This window comes from Vidua chalybeata, chromosome 1 (genome assembly GCF_026979565.1).
Source record: "Vidua chalybeata isolate OUT-0048 chromosome 1, bVidCha1 merged haplotype, whole genome shotgun sequence".
NCBI lineage: Eukaryota > Metazoa > Chordata > Aves > Passeriformes > Viduidae > Vidua > Vidua chalybeata.
The window spans coordinates 108,217,516-108,240,333 of NC_071530.1; the positions used below are offsets into that span (position 1 = coordinate 108,217,516).

The 22,818-nt window shown below is 37.6% G+C and overlaps 1 protein-coding gene across 1 annotated transcript in view; it reads right to left on the reverse strand.

Moving 5' to 3' along the window:
* Window positions 1–1,601: 1,601 nt before the first annotated feature.
* CDH2 (cadherin 2) overlaps window positions 1,602–22,818 on the reverse strand; it is a 114,613-nt gene continuing 93,396 nt past the window's right edge. The window contains exons 13-16 of the mRNA XM_053952003.1: window positions 22,527–22,760; window positions 21,145–21,284; window positions 10,076–10,240; window positions 1,602–3,098 (exon numbers count right to left, since the gene is read on the reverse strand). Coding sequence (XP_053807978.1) covers window positions 2,892–3,098; window positions 10,076–10,240; window positions 21,145–21,284; window positions 22,527–22,760 — 746 coding nt within the window. The 3' untranslated portion in view covers window positions 1,602–2,891. The remainder of the gene's footprint in view (window positions 3,099–10,075; window positions 10,241–21,144; window positions 21,285–22,526; window positions 22,761–22,818) is intronic.

Here is a 22,818-nt window from a genome sequence, read left to right on the forward strand (position 1 = left end):
ATTGAAACAGGTATCACAAGTACAAAACCTGATTGCACATTTCTAGAATAAGGATGAATCTGAAACTTGATGAAAGATGATCAATTCAAACACATTTTTTCTTCTTCTATAAGCATTAGAGATGCATAAAAATCATTTCCTTTTGTTCTGTTCAGCAGACCTAATTCTGAACTATCACTAGGTCTGAGAACTCTTGCTACAATTTCAAAGGAGCTGTAGAGCTGGTGGTTTGTCTGATCGAGATAAAGCTCCTAACTGCTGTGCAGAACAGCCCAGTGCTTATAAAAAATGACCTCTGTCCACTTTTAACAAAAAATTGTGTGCTAGAGTCCAAATTGGAAATCTTTCACAGATCTCTCCCTCAGTGTATCTTTTAACATTCAATGTCAATGAATAAAGTTCATTTAGCATTTCCGGTTTGTTGGTTCAAAGTAACAATAACAATAGATTATGCTTGAAATACATTTTTGCAGAATTTTTTGTGCTAAAAGCTGTCTTCTGCTTATTTAACATGCATTGACAGTTTAAAATCTGCCCTTTATGAAAGTTTTCCTTACTTAACTGTGCATGGTCAGACTTTATTTCCATGTCCTGATCTATATCCTTTGTTCTGTATACTACAAATCGAGTTTGGATAGCTTAATGGTGTTTGTTGGTAACTTTGACACATTATTCAAAAATCAAGGCTATATTACAGCATTAACTTATACTTGCAAATGCATGATATAAATAATAGCCATGTGTGCAGAAGTTGAAATAGTATATCCCAGCCTAAGAGGATTGCTGCCTTTCGTCTGGAGCAAGAAAAAGGAAGGAGACATCCCCCATGCAGCATTAACGCTCCCCAAATCTGATTTTGGGATTTATGTCCCAGAGTCAAATTATGTAAATTATGGTATGACTGCTGAGGAAGCACTGAAGTGGCACCAGTGAAGAGCTTTCCCTCCAGATTAACTTGCTGCCAGAGCCTGGTTTCCCCTCCCTGTCCACTGATGGCATTTTGTTTGAGGCTCGCACCGTTCACACTTAGGTCCTTAATGTCTGTAAATGCAGGCATTAAACATTAAACCTCAGCAGATTGCTGCATGAGAACAAAGACAGAACTGCTGTACCTACTATGCTTGCTTTGTTTGCAAGTAAAACATGTAACAGGTCAGAAATGTGTTTACTAATGACAAATCTCCTAATGGGGCTTTTTGATAGAGCTCCGTGACCGCAAGCACCTCCTTGAAGGACATGATTTGATGTGCACTCAGGTTAGCAGGGGCTTGTCTTCAGCACATGAAGTTCAGGAAGCAGAGGACTGCCACAATATTTATGCAACTTGCAGCATAATCACACATTCATTATACTGTCAGTCTATAAATGAGCCAAAAATGATGCAAGTTCTTATTTAGATAATGCACATTAAACCAAAGAGCTACTCATCACTGGAGAACTGAAAATTGTGAATTCCCAGAAATCACAGCACAGATAACTTTGCTTTTAGCTGGGAACTTGCCTTCCAAATTTGTGCTGGGCTTTCTTCTACATGCAGCTTGTTTTCAGTCCAGCAGTAGGAAATGCCAAAGAAGCACACACAACTTCTCACAGAACTCAAACACATTTTGGGTACTTTTTATTTACTGTAGTCAGGGCTGCTCAGGTGGAAGAAAAAAAGCCGAATCAAGCACCAGATCCAAAATTAGCATTTTATTCAGAACGTTGGGGTCAGAGGTGTATCATTCATATTCTGGTACACAATACAGAGGCAAAGCTGTTCTCAGAAGTCTCTCCAGTTTGAAAGCTCCTTCCCCCCCCTCCCCACCCCAAAAACATACTGTATATTTTCTCGTGCCACCAGTATCAGGCCAACTCCCCTCCCCCCCTTTTTTTTGGTACAAATTATGTAAAACTTTTTTTGTGCTAAGAACTTTTCTCCCTCCCCAAACAAAAAAAATAATAAAAATAAAAATAAAAAAAATATTGAGTACTCTAACTACAGTTCAACAATTGAATCAATGTCACTTGTTTGCAACCTGTTTTGTAAATACTTTATCCATAAACGAAAGATATAAACATGCAAAAACCTGAATCCATAGTCCAAATAATACATACACGTGTTCTGAAGTTTCTGCACTTCTCCACAGACTATGCCAATAAAACATTATGTACACATACCATTTTTTACAGTGAAGTGGGAAAAAAATACTAGAAATTAAAAAAAAAAACCCAAAATAACAAAAACGTGTACATGGATTAAGACCAAAATGTGTCTAACATTCTAGCATAAGAAAAAAAAAATCAATTCTGCTACAAACTGGTGATATGAAAACTCCCTTTATTTGCAACCAGCTGCATAATTTTTAGAATTTTAGTGAAAAAAGTCCCCTAACATCTAAAACTAGAAGTAATGTACATTGTTCCACCTCATGGTCTTCTCTCCCAGATAATAAAATTGTTCCATGAGGATTTTTTTGTTTATTTTTAATCTCCTTATTTTAATAAAAGCAATGCGATGTAACAAAAGCATTGTGAAGTATATTGTGTTTCACCTTACTCCTCCCCACCCCAACATATTTTGTCTCTTTAATGCATCATTTCACAAATCAGTACCATTAAAGCCTTAAACATAAAACTAATTCCGATCTGAAAAAGGTACAAAAAGGCACATAAAATCCCAGTGCTTCTGTACTGTAAAATTCAAGTGTAACTGAGCTCAATATTTTTTTCCAAACAGCATTGGATCACTGATATTCCACGGAGCCCAAATTGGTTTGCAGCCTAAGCCAAAGCCTTCAGCAAGCACTTGTGCTAGTAGACTACAAAGTTAAAGCCTAGCTTCTGTATGCTTTTGGGGAATATCAGTTGAAATGTTTGTACTTGTCCAAAACCAAAGTTCACTTTGAAGTTCAGTCATCACCTCCACCGTACATATCAGCAAGTTTCTTGAAACGTGGGCCCCAGTCATTTAGGTAGTCATAGTCTTGCTCACCACCACTACTTGAGGAGTTAAGAGAGCTCAAGGATCCAGCAGTGGAGCCGCTTCCTTCGTAGTCAAAGACTAAGAGGGAGTCATACGGTGGGGCTGTAGGGTCATTGTCAGCTGCTTTAAGTCCCTGCAAGAAGGAGAGGGAGAAAATAAGATAAAGTTCTGTATCTGAGAGCGAGACAAAAGCATATCCGGAATATTTGCAGCGCAGTTATCTATCAAGCACCACTTGAGAAAACAAAGTTCTTCCTCTCCTGCCATTGAGTGCAAAACAGGATTTACATTTTTGTAACTCCTTTTAGAATGGCCAGGTTTGGCATGGACATTTTGAGTGCAGCTGCAATTACAGCCCTAACAAAATCTTAAGAGAGAGTTATGGCACTGGGACTGAAGCTAGTAAATAAACAGTTTCAAAGATACACAGCTCACAACCTGTGCCATGGGCAATGTGGGAATGGTTAGACAGATGAGGAAGGAGAAATAAGCATGTTTGCAAAGATTCACTTCAACAGCCATCTCACATAGTCAATAGCATATCCACTGACTTTTCTGGCCTGCAGTCCATCTGCATGTGCCAAAATCCATATTTAGTTAGTCCTGTAAACTCATGTACCTCTGTAGGCTGCTGTAAGAAAAATATATGGTACGTTGTCTTAAGCCTTTTATGTTTTGCCACATCCTCCCATGAAATCCACCTGCTCTTCAAAAAATACACAGTGACATCAAAGCTGAATACAAGATGATGACTGTTTTTGTTTTTCATTTCCAAGTACTGAAGTTACCAACACACGAATACTGGGCCATCAACATTTTTACATTTCCAGTCTATGGAGTTGAATAGACAAAATTAAAAGCAACACAAATTGAATTGGAGGAAATGCTGGGGAATTGAAGAGGAAAAGCCAGGAAAGAACCACACTTCTTCCAGAGCAAAGCCTCTACATTCTCTGTTTTGTTACATAAGTCCAAACCTAAATGCTTATATGAGTAACTTACTCTAGAATATGAGACAATTTCTCAGTGGTTATCTGGGGAAGATTTACAAGCTGAATATGAAAGCCTGAAGCCAAAAAAAACCTCTTATGATTTGTATTTTTTAACCTCATAGTTTCATCCATGGGATTAACACCACTTTTTCAAGATCTTCTATTTTGAATAGGATCTACTCTGGCAGCTACTGACAGGGGATAATGTATCTCCCAGAATTTCATAAGGCTGTGCTAGGATTTTAAATTGCTTGCTATTAATTTTTACCAGTGATATTTGTGCTGGTTTTACTTTTAATTTTTAATGTTTATTTATTTAAAGAATGGCATTATTATACTCCTCCTTATTTGAAGGAATGAGTGTGCCTCCTTCAAATTATTTAATATATTCTGGTTTTAGAAAAGTACGTTTCTCTCTCAATTGTATTTTGTCCAAATATGACAAAATGGAACAGAAGCTGATTTTTCTTCTACAAATATCTATTATGGAGTACCTACATATTAAACCCATTAATTAAAGCATTTGGCATTGATAAGGTAGAAGTGAATCCTGGTTCTTTATTACCTATTTAAATAATTCAGAATTGTGCAAAATGTACTTAAAATAATTACCAAATCAGTAGTGGAAAAGCACAGCATATTTATCAAGCTAATGACCTCTAATCAAGAACAAATTTTGGCCTTGAAATGATCATTTCATGTGGCACAACAACATCAAGCAGGTTATTAATAGCCTATATAAAAAGTGCAATTTTGAATTATGAGATAAGAATAATTGGTGATGCTTGTTATCTCTCTCTGGCATTTTCTGACCTGGTGGCCATAATAAGCAAAAAAGATGTGAGATTTTGAAAAGGCAACAGCAAGTCTTGAAAGATATCCCTTATCCAGCTTCCAAGGGGCAAGTTCTAAGGCTCTTATTTTCTGCTGCCGAAGCAGAAAGACAACTTTACTTCTTAGGCAGTAACTGGCCTTATGGTATTCAGATCTTTCCTTAAGCCTGCTTGGGGTGACAGACACCCATGTGTTTGGAACGCAGGTGACAGGGAAGGAGAATAAATACCAGCTGAGGTTAAGGAGTGCTGAGGTACGAATGCCAAGTATCCATGTGTGAAAGTCATTTAGAAAGTCGGTTTGGAGACAAAATGTTATTTCCCTGCAGTTCTGCCTTCTAATAGTCAGCGAACCATGGGATACCAATTTATTTTAAAAAATCAGTGAAAAAAACATTTTCCTACATCACTGCAAAAATTCTGATACCTATCAGTCATCCATGACAAGACAGAAGGCAGCCTCTTTCCATCTGTTTTTCCAAAGGGGAAATTGTAATTTTTTTTTCAATTTGCTGCTGCTATCATGATAGCATTTCAGAAAAGGAAACTGGTTTTGAGTTACTGACTTACAAGATAGGATCTCACTAACAAATTCACTTTCTCAAAGGTTGTGCTGGCGGTGTAATCCATTTCATTCAGAGAATGCAGCTACGGGTCATGTTTTGGAAGTATTGATTCAACTGCACAACACAAGTTACACTGACATTTTCACCTATCTTCTGGTTCACAGTGTAATGACTGAACTTAGTGTCTAACTCTTCAAATGACAAGATTTCTGCTATATTTGTGTCACAAGTTACATACTAAAATGAGAAAGAAGTACTTCAATATTTTCTCTTTCCCTCTGCTAAGCCGATTTTTTGAGCATAGCCAGTGGGCTGCTGCGCTTTGCTGTTGGGTTCTACAGCATGCCAGACAGCCCTGGCAGTGCCATCAGCTTAGAAGCTCCCTTTGGTTTCAGCATTGCCACCTTTTTTCTTTTATTATGCTGTCCCTTCCAGTGGGTGGAGGCGGTGTTGATACATGGCCTGCTGCATCTGCACAACTGAAAGGACAACAAATGGCTGCCAGGAGTGGCTTCTACTGATTTTGCTGCCAAGGCATTCATTGTCAGTCACTTCTGTACTTGGTTTGCAGTTTCCTGATCAGAAAACCTGAAGTTTTCCTTAGAGTGAGAAGCTCATTCAACAACAAAATTTCTGGGGCACATCCTCAGGAGCTGGGGAACCTGTTGGGACAGTGAATTGTCACGTTTCTTTGCATGTGCTACACCACCAGTGCACAACAAGCAGTCACAGAAGAGCCATAGCAATAGAGAGGCCAGCTTGAGACCTTGGACAGACTCACTTTTTTCCTTTTCCTCTTTTATACATAGTAGAGCTTTCACTAAGGAGGTGATAAAGGACAGAACTAGAGAAATTACAGTGCCTTGGCTGAGGAACAACAGTAAACTTGCCTTAATACAGGAAGCATTCTCCATTTCTCTCAAGTTACAGGAAAGCAACCCTCTCAAATCGTGAACATGGAACATTACAAAATCTAATGCTTCTATTTTCATTAATCCTACTACCTAATCAGATTCAGCAGACTTTTGATGAGAAGGAAAGGGAGAATAGAGACCTTCAGGGAAATACAAAAAAAAAAAAAAAATGGTTTATATCTGGAACCATCGAGGGAGTCCATTCTGCATGGAGGGGCACTGCATCAATAACCATTTACTAAGAATGAATTGAGGGTCCTCCATGTCCCCATGGGATGAGACCTTTAGTTTGCAATTTAAATTTAGTTTGCCTCAGGCTATGTCCTCTATTGATTATAAATATATTCTTTGCCACAAACTCTCCACCACAATATAACTTGCTTGAGATTTCTAGGGACAATATAGGTGGGTATTGAAAACAGGATTAACAAAACTATTTCTATCCAGTCTAATTTCTACTGTCCTGCCAATCCTGACTATTCTAAGTGTTAATTATGCTCCACACTCTGCAGGTTAGGCTTTAAAAGGCTCAAAACGGAAAATGAAATCTACAGAGGATTCTTAATAACACATGACTTATTCCACTGACTTGTTTGTACACTGGACTGGAAGAAAAGGAGGTTTTTCTCTTCCCCACTTAAGTTACAGATTCATCTATCCATTGAAACAGACAAAACAAGAAAGTCCCTGAGGTCATTCAGCTTATGCCTGCAAAACCTATTTTGACTATCAGACACCTCTGGAACCTTCCTATTTTAAACAGTTCATAGCTGTGTACATGTTATCTCAACTTTGTGTTATAAAAATGCATGACATTTTATTATAATTTTAACTTGTTTTTCAACTGAGAAGTCACCAGAACACTACAAAATACTCTTACTTACATATCTCTCATTGAGTTAAGTAGGTTTAATACAAGGGATGACAGGTAGAAAATAATATACCAGAAGAAACAGAGTACTGCTAAAAGGAAAAAAACCTAAATGACCCACTAGATCTTTTTTTTTTTGCTTTTTGTTTCTATGACTCTGTAAGGAAAATAAGAAGAAAACCCCCATGCTTGCTTGGAAATGGGAGCTAAACCTTCCAGTATCTGAAATCAATTTTTTGTCAAAAGCTAAAGTAATTCAGAAGCTAATCTGAACAGTGTGTCTGAGGTGTTGGTGAGCATTCAATAGATTATATGAATTCCCACATGTGGACCAGCATCCCAAAAGACCATACTGACCCACATCTCCTGGAATAGGGTCAAGTCCTCCAAAAGATTGGACTGATCTCCAAAGTGTTGCATCTTTTCAAACCAAGGGGCTATTGCAGACTTTGCTACTGAAATGCTGACAATTCAAAAGCAGCCTCTCCCTCCTCAGCTAGGGACTGGGCTAGTTTGGTGGGTGGTTTGGGTTAGAGATGCCCAAGGGGAGAATTACATCTAATAATACTGAAGTTGGATGCAGAGAGATATGAACTTTGCTCTTTCTTATCTTGCTATGTTGTTTCCACAGCTCAGCTTATCTTCTGTAGGAACTGCCTTAAGAAATGTCTGGTGCAGGCTTTACTCGAGATATTTTTTCAATTTACCTCAAGTAAAACTGGGAGAAACTTACTAAGTTTCTTGGGTTTAATCATACCAGGACTGCAGGTGCAATATTCTGGAGAGCCTGAAAACCTGTGCAGCCTGAAAATTTATGCTGTAGACACTGATAATTTTGAAATTTAACTGTAACTTCTATGAAAGACAGACCCATTTCCCCCCCCAAACCCAGCAGACAATTTATAATCACATCTGTCATGGGAAATTTTTTACAGAAAACATAAATTAAGATGACACTATTTTAGAGAAATAAAGTGCCCATTTTGCTCAGTCTTCTGGGAAAACAGAGCATGGGCAATTTTTGGGTGGCTACTGTCTGCTAGAGAGAGGGTTAGGTGGAATGCCCCACAGTAAAACAATACATTTCTGTAAAATCCTAGAGAAAAAAAATCCTTATGAAGGAGATAAGCTAAATATATAACCCTTAAAGCATAAAAACTACCTCACACAGTTCCTTTCAATCAGAGGATATAATTAATTCTGAGCTAACTTGCAGACAAGAAAATTGCCATGTTTTCTTTAACTTCATATGTATTTCCATACATTTTCTTAATCAATGACATAAATGACATTATTTTACTGTGTGTGAATAGCTGGGAGAAGCTTTCTTTTTTGGTGTATGGCAAGGGGAAGCATAAAGGGAGGTACTGATATAATACAATAGACAGCAGGGGGAAAATGACTCCATACTTGTCTGTAGTGCAATATAAACGTAGGGGTTAAATCAAGACAGCAAGTACTGTTTCTTCAGCCCCATCTGTACACTGATGCTATCACCTTCAAGAGTGATAACCTACTGAAAAATAATATTGCAAGAAGGCCGGACAACCTCTGGCCCCTTTTTGGCCTTCCACCAGAATCAGACCCATTTCCTGCCTTTGCTCCATAACAGAGACTCCTAGCTGCTTTGAGAAAAACAAAACCCAGGGTTCTTCACTACTGTCTGTCAGGTGGGCACTGTCTGGTCACAGCTGTGTGAGAACAGGATGGGAATCTCCAATTGTTTGGAAGCACAAGGAAGTTTTTGTGTGTACACTGGCTTGGCCGACAATGTGGGTCTTTTAGTGTCCCACGGCTCCACTCTTTTCCAAAAGCCAATTATAGGATAATATTTAGAACTGTAAGGCAAGCAAAAACTGGAGTGTCTAAAAATACGTCTTACAGGAATATTTGTACATTTCCTGCTAGCCAACTCCCCTCTAAATTTTTTGACAATTGTATCACCGTATACCTTAAAAGGGGTAAATTCAATTTTCTGCAGATTTCTAACACGAAAGACCTTAGTATATTAGCATGACTTTTCTTCAAGGCAGACAAGAATAAACACGTTTGCAGAAACTGTTCTGCAATACTCTGCAGTATGTGTCCAGCTCCAGCTGACAAGGAAGATATGAGAAAACCAGAGAAAATAATTAACTACTACAATTCAGTACAGAATAAAGTAAAAATAGCAATAAATCCTGGGTTAGGTTTTTTTTTTTTTTCCCTATAACCAGCAAACACAAGAAACATATTCTATCCTAAGTACCACAACACCAATGATTTAAGAGTGACCAGTAATAGAAATAATGAGGATAATTTCTTTCAGAGCTATCAGTACCCTGGTACAGTCTGAATCTCAATTACATTTATTAGATTGAAGAATCAAAGATAATGCAAAATCTTTGAAAGCTCTATGACAAGACAAGTATTAAAAGCACTTACATAACATTTAATTTAGCTGCCCTACTCACTAATCGTATTTGATGGAATTCTTTTGGTCTTATTGAAGGTACTGAAGTTCCACTATTATCTGGATTCAAAGGGTAATGTATGAGGAGAATCAAAATGAACTTCTATTATTAAATTACTGTGAATTAATAAATGAATTTAGGCTACACTACAATTTTGTTAGTCTGTTTATTACTTGCAACCCATTGCATAATCCTGCTTGGAGATATTGTGGTTGCTGCTGATAACGTACTATGAATGTAATTAATACGAGTGCACAGAAGTTAATTGATATATCTTGCCTTTCTGTTTGAATGAGTTAATTAAATTTGTCTGCACTTTAGAAGACCATATTTATTTCTGTCTAGTGAGACAATTTTAATTGTCTAAGGAAGTTTTAAAAAGTTATTATGTTCTAACATAACAGCTACTCATGTGGAGTAGAATAAACAAAATATAAAATATTATCAGATCTTAGGAGGAAACCTTTTTTTGCTTCTTTACCTCATTAATGAAGTCCCCAATGTCCCCAGGATGAGGAGCAGCTGATCTGACTGGATACTGAGGTTCTGCATGGATTGGCCTTTCATCAAGACGTCTGATTCCAACAGGTTTGATGGCATCTGGTTCCAGAGTGTCAGGCTGCTGGAGCTGGCTCAAGTCATAATCCTGCAAAATATGAAACAGACACAGTACGTTAGCAGAATTTCAAACAATATCTGTCAGGGGGAAACATGAGAAGGAAAAAAAGGAAAATGCAAAGTACCATTTCACCAGAAGTCCTGTTTTCAGGATTGTAATGCTTACGGAGAATAAGTCAATAACGCTGTTATTTGCATACCAACAGGATGTTATTTGATTTATACTCCCTGAATCTCCTGGTTTGATTCTATTCCATCAGATTTGTAGAGCTTCTCATAAGTTTTCCCTTGAGAAGCAGGGATTTGAGTAGTACTATTAAGGGACTAAACACTTTACCTAGTAATGATGATTTACAGCATAGAGCAAAGATGCCAAATCCAACTCTTATTTTTCTAAGAAAATAAATACCACACATTCTGAGGAAAAAAGCAAGCACAGTGTTCTGCAGTATTTTCTAATACCTTCAAAGAATGAATTTAAGACTCCTTGCTGATTTTATGTGGCTTCCATAATATGAAAGCCAAAGGGGGGAAAATGTCATAAGAAGTACAAAGCTCCTCAGATTTGGCCTTAATTCTAAGCACTTTCTAGAGATTACTCATGAATCTGTTCATTAAGTACTTGATGCTGCAGTTTCAAACTCTGGCAGACTGATGAAGTTAGCATAGCAGTATGAATTCCAATAAGCCATATGTATGTATGTGAAAAATTTAATTAGATCAATGTTTATGCATTGAACATAGATATGCCTGAATTCTCTTTACACAGCGTGATGCATTTCATCATTGTCATTCTCCTCACTGTTGCCAGGTCTAGAAGAAAGTCATACTCTAGGATGCCTTTACACAGGGCATTGGTGAGAATGCACAATTAAGAACTGGACTTCAAGGCTTAAACAAAAGCCATTCAGGAACTATCAGCAGATGGGGGCTCATGCCAATTCTACTGTATGCCACATACCCTGCCCCACAAATAATCCAAGCAGTTAAAAACATCCTAAATAAGCTCTTCTATCCATCAAAAATACCTGTTTTTCAAGTGCTGTTCTGGTAAAAATCTTATTTATAATCTCAACGTGCTGGAAGTTGTCTGTTCAGACTATTTTTCATTAGCTCCTTACTGGCTCCTAAGGGAAGGAGTGCAAGCTTTTATGGCTGCTGTTATCTCATGGGATGTAGATCCTTTCTGAGACTATGACCTCCTGTGACTCCAAACCCAGACTTTTCAACAGGAGAAGAATTCTTTTTGACAGCAGTGATGGTAGTTTGTGGGGAGAACTGTAACTGATTATCAAATCCACTACACCTTCTGATTTGTTACTTGGGTTCTCAGATGACTGCACACAAATATATAGTCAAAAGAGGTGGAACAGCTCCACTGAGATCTGAGAATGCAGTTTCATATGCTTTAATTAGATTACAAGTTCCTTGGGGCAGAGCTTTAACTCCTACCCTTCGGTACTTCATGTACAAAACAGAATAATAAGTGATCTCCAGGAAGCAGTATGAATCAGAGAAAAGTAAACAGAACAGAACTTTTTATCCTTTCCCTTTTTATTACGTGAAATAAATCAAAATAGTTTAGAGACATGCTACCAGAAAATCCTATCAAACAGAGAAGAATGTACTTTTTAGAATTTATAAATATGTAACATGAGTGCTTTTCATACCCACCCAAAAGATAAAGGTGGAAAACACCAACAGGGAGAAATGAAATATATGTATATTTTTTAAATCTAAGCATTTCATTGTGGAGGAATTCAAACTGGTATGGTTAAATAACAATGCATTAAAACCAGAGGAGCATCTCTCTTCATTTCAGTTCTATAATTTTTTTCCCCACCCATGCACATTTGTATCCAATTCTTTTACTAGTTAGTGGTAATACAGAAATATAAATCAAGTTTATCAGTCTATTATGTCCATATTTAAGGCATCCTTTTGTATGTATTTAATAGCTGGAGACATATGCAGACTCTAATAGCTAAAAAGTCAGCAAAGATAGCCATCTGTGAGGTAACAGCAATGCAGAACGTGTCCTTACGTGGAATTCCACTTTGGTTTTCTTTTCTAGGGTAATTTATGACACTGTCATTTAGCCTTCTCTCGGAGGAAATTTATCTTGCAGGTCTAACAGTGTCCGGATGGGAAAAGAAGATTCATTGCATGTATTACCTCAGACTCTCAAACTCCTCCTATTATTAAAATCAATACTAACTGCACACCAGTGGGGTATGGCCAACTCATCCAGCACCTCCCCAAACCAGCTGAGTGCCAGGCACCATGCAACCACACCAGCTGTTTCAACATTCTGTCTAAAGTCAACTCTACTCAATTATTGCAAAGTAGAAGATGGAAAAAATGTTTTAAAATGGCAGGTCATAAGCTGTTTAGAGGTGCTGAGGTCCCATGTCTTCCCTCAGTGCTACTTTCACAGACAGGAAAGTAGAAAAGCTTTTCACATACTACCTAAAGCTTCTGAATGGACTTAAAGGTTAGCCTCAAACGGAGTTTGTTAAGAGAGTTAACTGTAGAAGTGACAGCTGAATGGAAAACTGGCACACCAAAGAGAGAAGAAAACATGATGGGATAGGTTGGGACAGACAGCTTTGATCAGTATTCTGGGTCATCATTTTTACTCTTAATTTCAGGATCACAATTCTATAGTGTTTTGGTTTTGCTCCAGTCTTTTCCCATATAACCAGTTAACAGCTAAAATCTGCTTATGGATTACTGGCAGTTCACTGGGGAGAAAGTCTCGTCCCTCCATTGGAAATGTACTTCAGCGAGAGTTGTGAGATCTAATTCATATGGCTGCCAATTTTTGTCAGAGGTATTTATTTAGTTAGGGCTCTTTAGCCCTAACTCCAGCAATTCTAGAAAAATTCCTTTCCTTCAGTTTGGACTTCAGCACACTCAAACAGATGCTTCGTTCAGGTTTTCTCCTCCTCAAACTTCTGGACAAACTTATGATTGTTGATGAAAAAGAGAATCTACTTAGTTTTTCTCAATTGTAATATTGCTAAGACATAAAAGTTTGCTCCCATTTTGCATCTAGAAAAACTCAGGCCTTTGGAAACCAGAAACTTGGACTAATCTGATAGTCCAAACCTACAGTCAACAGGGAAACAGAAACCTCACATTCTGCAATAGGGATGTAAGTGAAGCAAGCTGGATGATTTTTTGGTTTTGTGCTTGTTTATGAAGGGATCTATTATCACTGGAGAAACTATAGCTGCCTTTTCGATAACTGGTGGTTAAAGAGATGACAATATGCTAGAAGAGCATTTTATCAGAAATTTCATTTTGTGAAATCAATCTCACTGCCCCCCCTCAAACCCCACTAACCCCCTGTCCCCTCCAAGTTGATTGCAATATTGACATTATTAGTTCTTCACTTAGTTCTAACAGCTTTAAGAAAATACTTCAACCATTATTAGTTCAAACCATACCTTCCTGAAACATGCAATCCCAGTGAAGAGTGCTAAATATCAGAATCAGATAGCCAAGCCCAACAAATTACCAGAAATATATGCAGAATGCTCTAAACCGCCCCCCAAAGCACTTACTTAAGAACATCTACATAGTAGTTCAAAGCACAGTTCAAGTATCTCAACTTGAATAGATGAAATATACAGAATAGAAGAAAAAGCCATTTTACACTCCCCAATAATCACTGAAAAACATGATGATGCAGCCTTCAAAAACCTCCTCCTTAAACAACTTCCTCTTAGGCAAGGCAGCTATTCACTGAACAGCACCTGAGTAATAATCCCTCATAGAACAATAATCGGTTACACAGTAGGAGATGTTTTAAATATCTTTTATTTTTTTCATCCTTGTTAGATGTTCTAAATTAGAACATTTACTTAAGTTCTTGGGAAAAACCCTAAAAAAGTAAAAAATGTTTACAGTAATTGATAACTGCCTTATATTAATGTATCCTGGAGCATTATGATGCAGAACTGCAAACAACAGAATGAAACCACAATGAACCAAAACTATAAAATGCTATGCAGAGACAGGATGGACTTTTTTTGAGAAAGGAAAAATCAGAAAATATTTTAATACATGACATCTGGCTTGAGCTTTCCACTACCACAGCCTAGTGCCTGGAATGTGACTGACATTCATTAATGATTTATGACTCTGGCTTCTCTGCTGTCTCAGAGCTCTTGGTTTATTTCCTGGCTGTTCATGAGACTGTGTGATACACTCCTAGGGATGACTTGGGTTTTCACCTTCTACAGAATGAAAGTTTTGGCTAGGCATGAACACAGGACTGGACACATGAGTAATATAACAAAACCACTATACCTGTTTCTCATTTTCAAGGGATGCACCCTTTGCAAAGAAATACAGAAGTTCAGCTCTACCCCCATACAAGAAATAATCAACTGTCACCAGATCACTTTGACTTAAATTGATGGTGAGACCTCTAATTGTCTTTCACTGAACACTATCAGCTGCAGTGGTTTAGGTGCATATAAAGCAAGAGTAGCAGAAATCTGAATTTTACCTGCTCCTTTTAGAGGATGGAGCCTTAGTATAAACTCAGGTTTTTGTTTCCTGAAGAGAACAGAACTAATAATGACTCTGAAGTACCTATGGATAAAACACGTGTTCTGCTTTGACTTTTTGTTCCAAAGGCAATTACTGTTTACTCCAACAGAGAAATGGGATGGGGAAGTAAGGAAAGAAATATTTTACTTCTGCATGTTCCCACTGAAATCTTACAAAATAATAAAAAAAAAACCAACAACAACAACAACAACAACAAAAAAAAAACCCAGCAAAAACCAATCCTGCTATATATTCTACCCCCAAACCCAGCAAACATCACCCTAAAAACCTATCAGAAATTTTCACTTCAAATATCACCTGAGTTCAGCAAAAGAGTACAACCACCCTAAATCTTACATTTCCTGAAACTATGAGACTTCAAAAAAAGCAAAGACAGAGGACTGACTAGATGTAGGCTGCAGGTGGGAGGATAGTTAAAATGCCTACACCAACAGTTGCTCTTGGTTTGTCACCTGCTTTTAGATTACTTTCTGCCCTACTGCTTTTTCCATTAGTTTTTATTATAGATGCATCTGGAGTACTACAAGTTAATAATTTTCAAGATAACAAAGAAGCTATCTTATCTTTTTCGTAATAAAAAAGGTGAAAGTTAAGCTGCAGTTGCAGATACAATGCAGTAACAGACAGAGGTTCTAGATATGATAAAATAAAACAAAACAAGTTTGTAATGGAATTATGAGAACATTACTTTTCATATCATGAGATAAAGATTCACCAAGGAATGACAATAATTTCTCCACAGGAGCACTGTATGAGTCACTTACTCAAAAAAGTGAAGCTAATGTCTTAGTAAGCAAACACAATCTCTGAAATAACTACCTTTTAATTATAGTATTGTATATTCATGGGGAATATCATAGCAACCTTTATTTCATTCATTATGTTTGAAATTTCAGAACATAAAACATGTTCTATTCTTAATGCAATGCAAAATGAAGGTTAAAAACTGAGAGTAAATGATCTCATTAACACGCAGGGTGGTGAAAAAGAAAATCTAATCACTTGGATTTATAAAGTTCATGGAGTAGGTAAGGACCATTATCATGTTTACAACAAGTGGTAAAAAGACCCAGCACAGAAGACTAAAGTTATCTCAAAATGTGGCATACAGAAAGATATGACAACATGAAAAAGAACCCCAAAACCCACACACAAAAATTCAGAAGGATTACCTAATTTTGTTTTTATCTGTGACACATAAATGCTGGAACACAGCTATCCTTTCATAAAGGAGCAATTTCTGTTCAGAATTTAGATCCTGCACACATAACAATAAACCAGCTGTTATTTTTAATACAATTAACACCATTAAAATAAATGCTACTATTTTCTCTCTTTACATAAATATGTAAAAAATATGACAAAAAGCAGGCTATTAATTAATGTAAAAAAAAAAAAAAACTGATGTAGGAAGGACAATGAAGACTCCTCAGCAAGAAAGCTACTTTGAATAATAGTAAAATCATTGCATTGAAATTCTTGTGCTGAAAAGATCTGAGGGCTAGATTATCCTACATGTTCAAAACAGCTCATCTGCAGTCCTTTAAAAGCATACCACCCACTTGCTCAGACAACTTGCTTCGACAGGACTACCTGCATGAGCAAGTACTACTAAAATTCAGAAAACATTATAGAAATGAACTCAAAGGAGAGAATCATCTTGTGCAATGAGACATATACAAAAGCAATTAGATTAAAAAAAAAATGTATCACAGTTATCAGGCTAACATATGCTGCATATATCCCAGTCAAGCACCCACCACCTTGATGTAAGTCACACAAATGGCCCAAGATATGTGACAAAAATGAGTTAGTGATGACTATGGGTTGTGATGTGCTGTGTGCGTGAACTACGCTGCAGACACATGCTAAGTGCTTCAACACTCACTCAGCAGCAGGTTTGGGTTCTCTGGAACTGAGACTGGTGTTACAAGTTCAGAGCACATTATATCAGGAAAGAATATTCACCATTTACACCTCACACCTCCCCATTTGCTGAACAACTACAAGCTACGGATCATGAGGTTCATTAATAATCAAGAGAGGTACTCACCACGGTTTCCTAATTTAAACTTTCTGTTTCAGAATGTAACGAACTATACTGTCCCCCATCCCCAAGAGTTTAAGATTCAGATACAATTTTAGGAAAAACAAAACAAAATACCAGGGTTTAACACACAAAACAAAACAAAAAATCTCCAACTCCAACATTTCTCCCCTTCCCAAACCAGTCACATTGATTTCTGTGGAATGATTGTGACTCAAACCCTCTCATGGCCTATCTCCACTAGGTCAGGTAGCTAAACTATTGAAAGTAGAAAGTAGTAAACAGAATCCTGAGAAAAATCCAAAGCTTTCTGTCTGGAATACCTCTGCTTTCTCTCATTCCTCCCTTATCCCCAACTTCTCCTAGTACAGTCATTGTTCACAAAACCCAGACAATTGCTGCCTGGAACGACAGGAGTGCTGCAAACATTTTGGAGCCTGCTTCTCAGCCAGCTTTTTCTAGGTGAAAAAAGTCCAAAACATTTCCACTGTTGACAGTGCTCTTCACAGGCAAGCAGGCTGACTTCAGCTATGACCCACAGATCAAAAGCTTTTCTGGCTTAGAGAATTAATAGCATTTTTCTCAGCTGCTGTGGAGATCACACGACCCTGTGTACATCATGCCGAAGTAGAAGACAACTATGAATCATTCAAGATCCTCAATTTTCTTGATAAGCACTCAGTCTGTCAGACTGAACAAAGCAGGCCAAGATGACCTCAGATGGGATTAACAGAAGACCTTCACGATGGACTAAACTGCTCTCTTATTACAGATTTCACTTCATAATTCCTTGGAATTGCTGGCACAGGAGAAAAAAAACCCAAACACACCAACAAAACCGAACAGGAATTCCAACTTGTTTCTGGCAGTTGCTATGACTCAGAGGAACTAGTTGGAATTTGAACTCATCTAATTTCTTACAGGAGACATCAGTCTGATAGAATGTGCAGAGAGTTTGAAAGGAACCTGCTGAACATGTTTTAGGAGCTTCTGGGTCTGCCATGACAGCTAAGAAACCCAACTCATGTAGTTTTAAAATAAATAAATTAAAGCTCTCAAATAAATAAATTACTTTAAGATAAAAACCTCCAAAGTTTAATTTGTTTCAGGATAAAGAGAGATCAGTTACCTTCAAGCCCTAACAGTCATATCTTCAAATAACCTAAACATCTGGGAAATATCAGGTCACACAGGGTAAATCTTCAAGCTGTCCTTCTAGAATAGCATGTGATTTTAAAAAAGTAATTTGCTGGCTATAAATAAAAGTAATTGTACCTCTTATGAAAATGTCTGAAGGTTTTAAAATACTGTTTTCACTGAGATGCACACTAGGTTTTAAAACTCCCTTTTATTTCATCACATGAGATGCACCCTGGGCTGGATGGCTCTGTGTTTGAGCCACCTTGTGTACTGCCTTCTACTGAAACTGCTTGTTAATCAGTCCTCAGGATTTTAGGGATGGTGCACCATAAAAAAAATTAATATTGATGCAGAGCTTTTTCCTGTAATTTGCTGCTGACTTATGGATCCAAGATTGACATTAAGCAATTTTTCTTGATTTTAATAGAACAGTAGCAGTTTTACTCTGTGAGGCCTCATTCTGAAAATACATTTTCCATGTTAGCCCCACACTTTCTTAGAACTCTCACTTCGACACTTGAATACTTTCATTAACATTGACAAAAATGCAAAGATCTTTATAGCCAATACCCTTTGCTCACAGTGCTGTGCGCAGCTTTGCTTATGCAGTATTTTGCTAAGCTGTGGTTTGCAAAAATAAGATTACTGCTTGCAGAGAGCTTGTTGGGACATTTGAAAAACTTTGCATTCTACGTTCTGATATTTCATATAAAATGTGTGCAAAAACAAATAAACCCCAATGAAATATAATTTTCCCTCTTTTCCTTGGGCACAGGGGATAAGGGGGTCAGGAGGGAACCAAGAAAAAACAAACCTAGGAATTATTACCACCTAGTTAAGTACAGGCAGAATTTAGATTTAAAAAAATGTCTAACCAAAATAAAGTAAAATAATCTCCCTGAAAAGCAAAACAGAACATATTTACACCATCTATTGTAGACAAGAAAATAAGATGAAAAGTTTGTGCTCTCTCTTCATCCATTCTGTGTAGGAACAAATTCCCAGCTTTGAAACTATGGGAAAACCTACTCCCATTTTGCCTACTAGTAGTATAAAACTGGCTACATTAGAAGTACTCATAAAAGCTTGCTATACCTTGTACAATCTGTTCTTTTCTGGACATGTTTTCTATGTTTAGAGTGTGCAAGGGTGTTTTAGATCCCCAGAGACTGGCCTATTGTCAATGGATCAAAAAAGGGACCTGTGTACCTGAACAAAGTGACTGCAGTGAGGATAACTAAATCGCAGTAGTGGCTTTAAAATTAATCTTTAGAAAGCAAGAAGTGGATTTGTGACTAAAAATCATTCAATCTTTTGTAAAGCCCTTAAAATTCTCTAGGTCTAGATGCTTTGTATGCCCAGTGTGAGAGGAAATGGTCCTAATTTCACATTCCTTACTGTTTTCTTGCCAGTCCACCCGTCGGCAGTTCTCCTTTCACTGCACGCAGCACATTCATTCACTGCTGGCAAAAGGCTGCGATTATGGACGGTTTACATCGCGCTAATCTCTGCGGCACTCACAGGATGTCTCACTCACTCCTGCCACACCACCCTAACCAAACCTCTCACAAAGACAGCACTGCCAACTGGACAGGAGAACAGCACAAGATGGGCAGAGGAGAGACTTCAGAACCATCCCCAGTTTGCTCTCATTGTACACTGTTACAATGCTTAACGTTTCTGATCTGCGGCACAATCCCTCTCAACACTACCCTACCATCACCTATAAGGCTTCCCAATGGACTATTCTCAGAGAACTCAACTCACTTCTGTCCTGAAGGTTGCGTGGACAATAATTAAAACTCAAAGGTCCATGACAATTGCTGAATAGATCCTCCAGAGAATTCGGGATGAACAAGAGCTGGGAATATGTGAACTGAAAAATTACTTCTCACGGGACTGAGTTTTCCTAATTTTAAGATTGTAACTTTCTTGTACAATAACAGATGCACAAACAGGATACAGTTCTTGTACTGAAACTATGTACAAATAACTGGAATACATGCATAGACTCAAAGGGTTGTTTTCACTTTATTTAACATAAGCATTTTTCCAAAACTGCATAAACTGAAGTTTCCTTTGAAAACTGCCTAAGAAGAACATTATGCAGAAAAGCCAGGAAGTAGGAACAGTACTTGGGGAAATGCAGGAAGCATGGAAATTACTAAGGGGAACACAAATTTCAGATAAACAAACAAATGAGCAGAAAGAAACTATAGAAGTCTGTACCAGTGAAGGGAGACACTTTTCAGATAACTCAAGTGCCAGATGACTGAGACTGGGAATGTGTGGAAGAATTGCACTTAATTTTTCAAGGCTTTTAACTGGAAAATTTCGTAGACTCTATTATATGCACTGTTCTCTTTGTAATTACTACACTCACTTCTACCATTGATAATGTGCATAAATCTGCTGTTTGTCATGTTCATAAAGCACTTTAATAAACGTCCTCTGAAGGAAGGAAATCACACTGCTTGAAAATCCACTAACTTGGAGAGAGAGGGGGGAAAAAGACACTATTCTTAGCATATACACATCACTCCTAGTCCTCTGACATATCAGCAGTGGTTCAACCAGAGGTGACATGAGAGTAAATGCATATGGCACCTGCCTGGGAAAGTATTTGAATAAACACAGATGTGCCCTGACAGCTACTTGAAACCTAAATGCTTTCCAAGCTTGAAATCCCAGTGGTGGCAAATCTGTCAATAGCCAGCATTACTATTTATCTAGAAAGGCATTCACCCACCACCAAGAAAGGGTTGTATTTGGTTTAGATGATATTAGGCACCTTGCACTTGTCGCTGTACAAGTTCCCAGACAAGGAGTGAGGAAAGTTTACAGACAGCAATGACAGTGGATGTTAACTTTCATTTAAATATAACAGCCCTAGCTGGAATCTGGTCCGAATGCTTTTACTGCAAGCGGACAAGATACTGTTTCTACATCTTATCCAAATGGCAAGCAATTGATATATCTACAATGGCACAAAAAAAAAAAAAAAAAGAAAAAGAGAAAGATAAAGCAATGTTTTATTTAAAGTTCTTGCCTTCGGTACTTAATGTAAAAATTAGCTACCTACCAGAGTGCTTCAATGTAAACAAAATAAAGTGCAGTGAGAAGTGTAAATCTATACATAAAACCCATTAACCTTTCCTCACCTGATCTTCTTCTCCACCCCCTTCTTCATCGTATTTCAGAATGTTGTCCCTCACATCATCTTCAGGATCAATCAAGAGCTGCTTTGCCTGACGCTCTTTATCACGGCGTTTCATCCATACCACGAACATTAAAACTAAAACTATAATGTAAAAATAGAAGACAAAACCACATCTTAATTATACAGCCATAGAAAACTGTAGAAATTTAATGTCAAGATTTTAAAAAAGAAAAAAAAAAGAAAAAAGCAATGAAGTTAGATTTGACTGTTCTGGATAAGGTACAGGATTTTTTTAAAATTAGTAATTTGACAGAAAGCAGCTTAAGTCAGAGATGTTTAAACTCAGACCACAAAGCAATTTGGTTTGGAAATCAATCACATATTCAAGTTTGTAAGTAATTAATCCATTCCACATCTGCAAAATAAACTTGCCATGAAAAGCATTAAGAAAGACTATGCTTCATAAACCACTATATTCAGAAAGAAATCTCTCCTTCAAAAAAGCTCTGTTAGTTTCATACCTAGCATTTTAAAAGTATCTTCTATCAAGAAAGTAAATACACTTGCTTGTGTAGAATCACATGCTTAGTCAGGCTCTTTTTTTTTTTTTAATTACGCCTTTCCATAATTTTCTATGTTCTAGATGGGTGCATAGTGTACTATGACCAGGCTAATCTCTCCCTTGTGTTCCACCACAATAGGCAATCAGTTAACTATAATGTGTAGGAGAGCTAGCTAATCTAATTATCTAATTTACTACACTGGACAGACACTTACTCATGATTTTTAGTAACTTCCCTTACTCAATGCACTTAACACAAAATAAAATACTAGTACAGCTTTATGCAGTACTTAAACATATACATCATCACAACACCTGCCTTTCTTGTCAGTCCTTATGTGAAGGGCTGTGATGTATTACTTTCCAACAGTAATTCCTACTTGCATTAATCTGAAGCACAGGAGTAGCAACATCAGAGCATTCCTTAAAAGCATTGTTACCTGCTTTGGGTGGCATGAAAGTGCACAGTACTGGCAGCACAAGACAGATTAGAAGCCTGGGGACGAATCATATTTTCAACCTGGCCACTCATGGACGTAACACTACAAGTGTCCATGGGTATAAATGGAAAATCTCTTTCACAAACTCACTGCAGGGCTTGACTGCCAAACAGGTGCTAGCTGTACTCTGTCCAACTCCAAATCCTGTACTATCAGGAAGTTTTCATACTTGTCCAAAACACTGAACCATGCAGCAACAATTCCTGGACCTGAGCCTTTAATAACTCCCCTGTGTTTGCGAAGGTATCTGATACTAAAATGTAATATTGTACTTGCAAAACAAGAGTAAAGGAGTTAGATTTAAGAGAGCTATCTACTCACTGAGCAAGATGATGATACAAAGCAGAATTGCAATGATGGCACCAGTGCCCAGCCCTGCACCAACAATCCGGTCAACATCTGTGCAGTCTCCATTCAAGTCACACTGGCAAACTTTCACCTTCAGCAAGGAAGTGCTGGATGCATGTGGATTTCCAGAATCTGTAATTACTATGGGCACGTCGTAGATACCGGCCTCCAGGAACCGGATTCTTAAGGAGAGCTGGGCGTGATCGCCTGTGTGTGAAAATAAGGCACTGGTTAAAAAGTAATGTATTGCTCGCATGGGATTAAA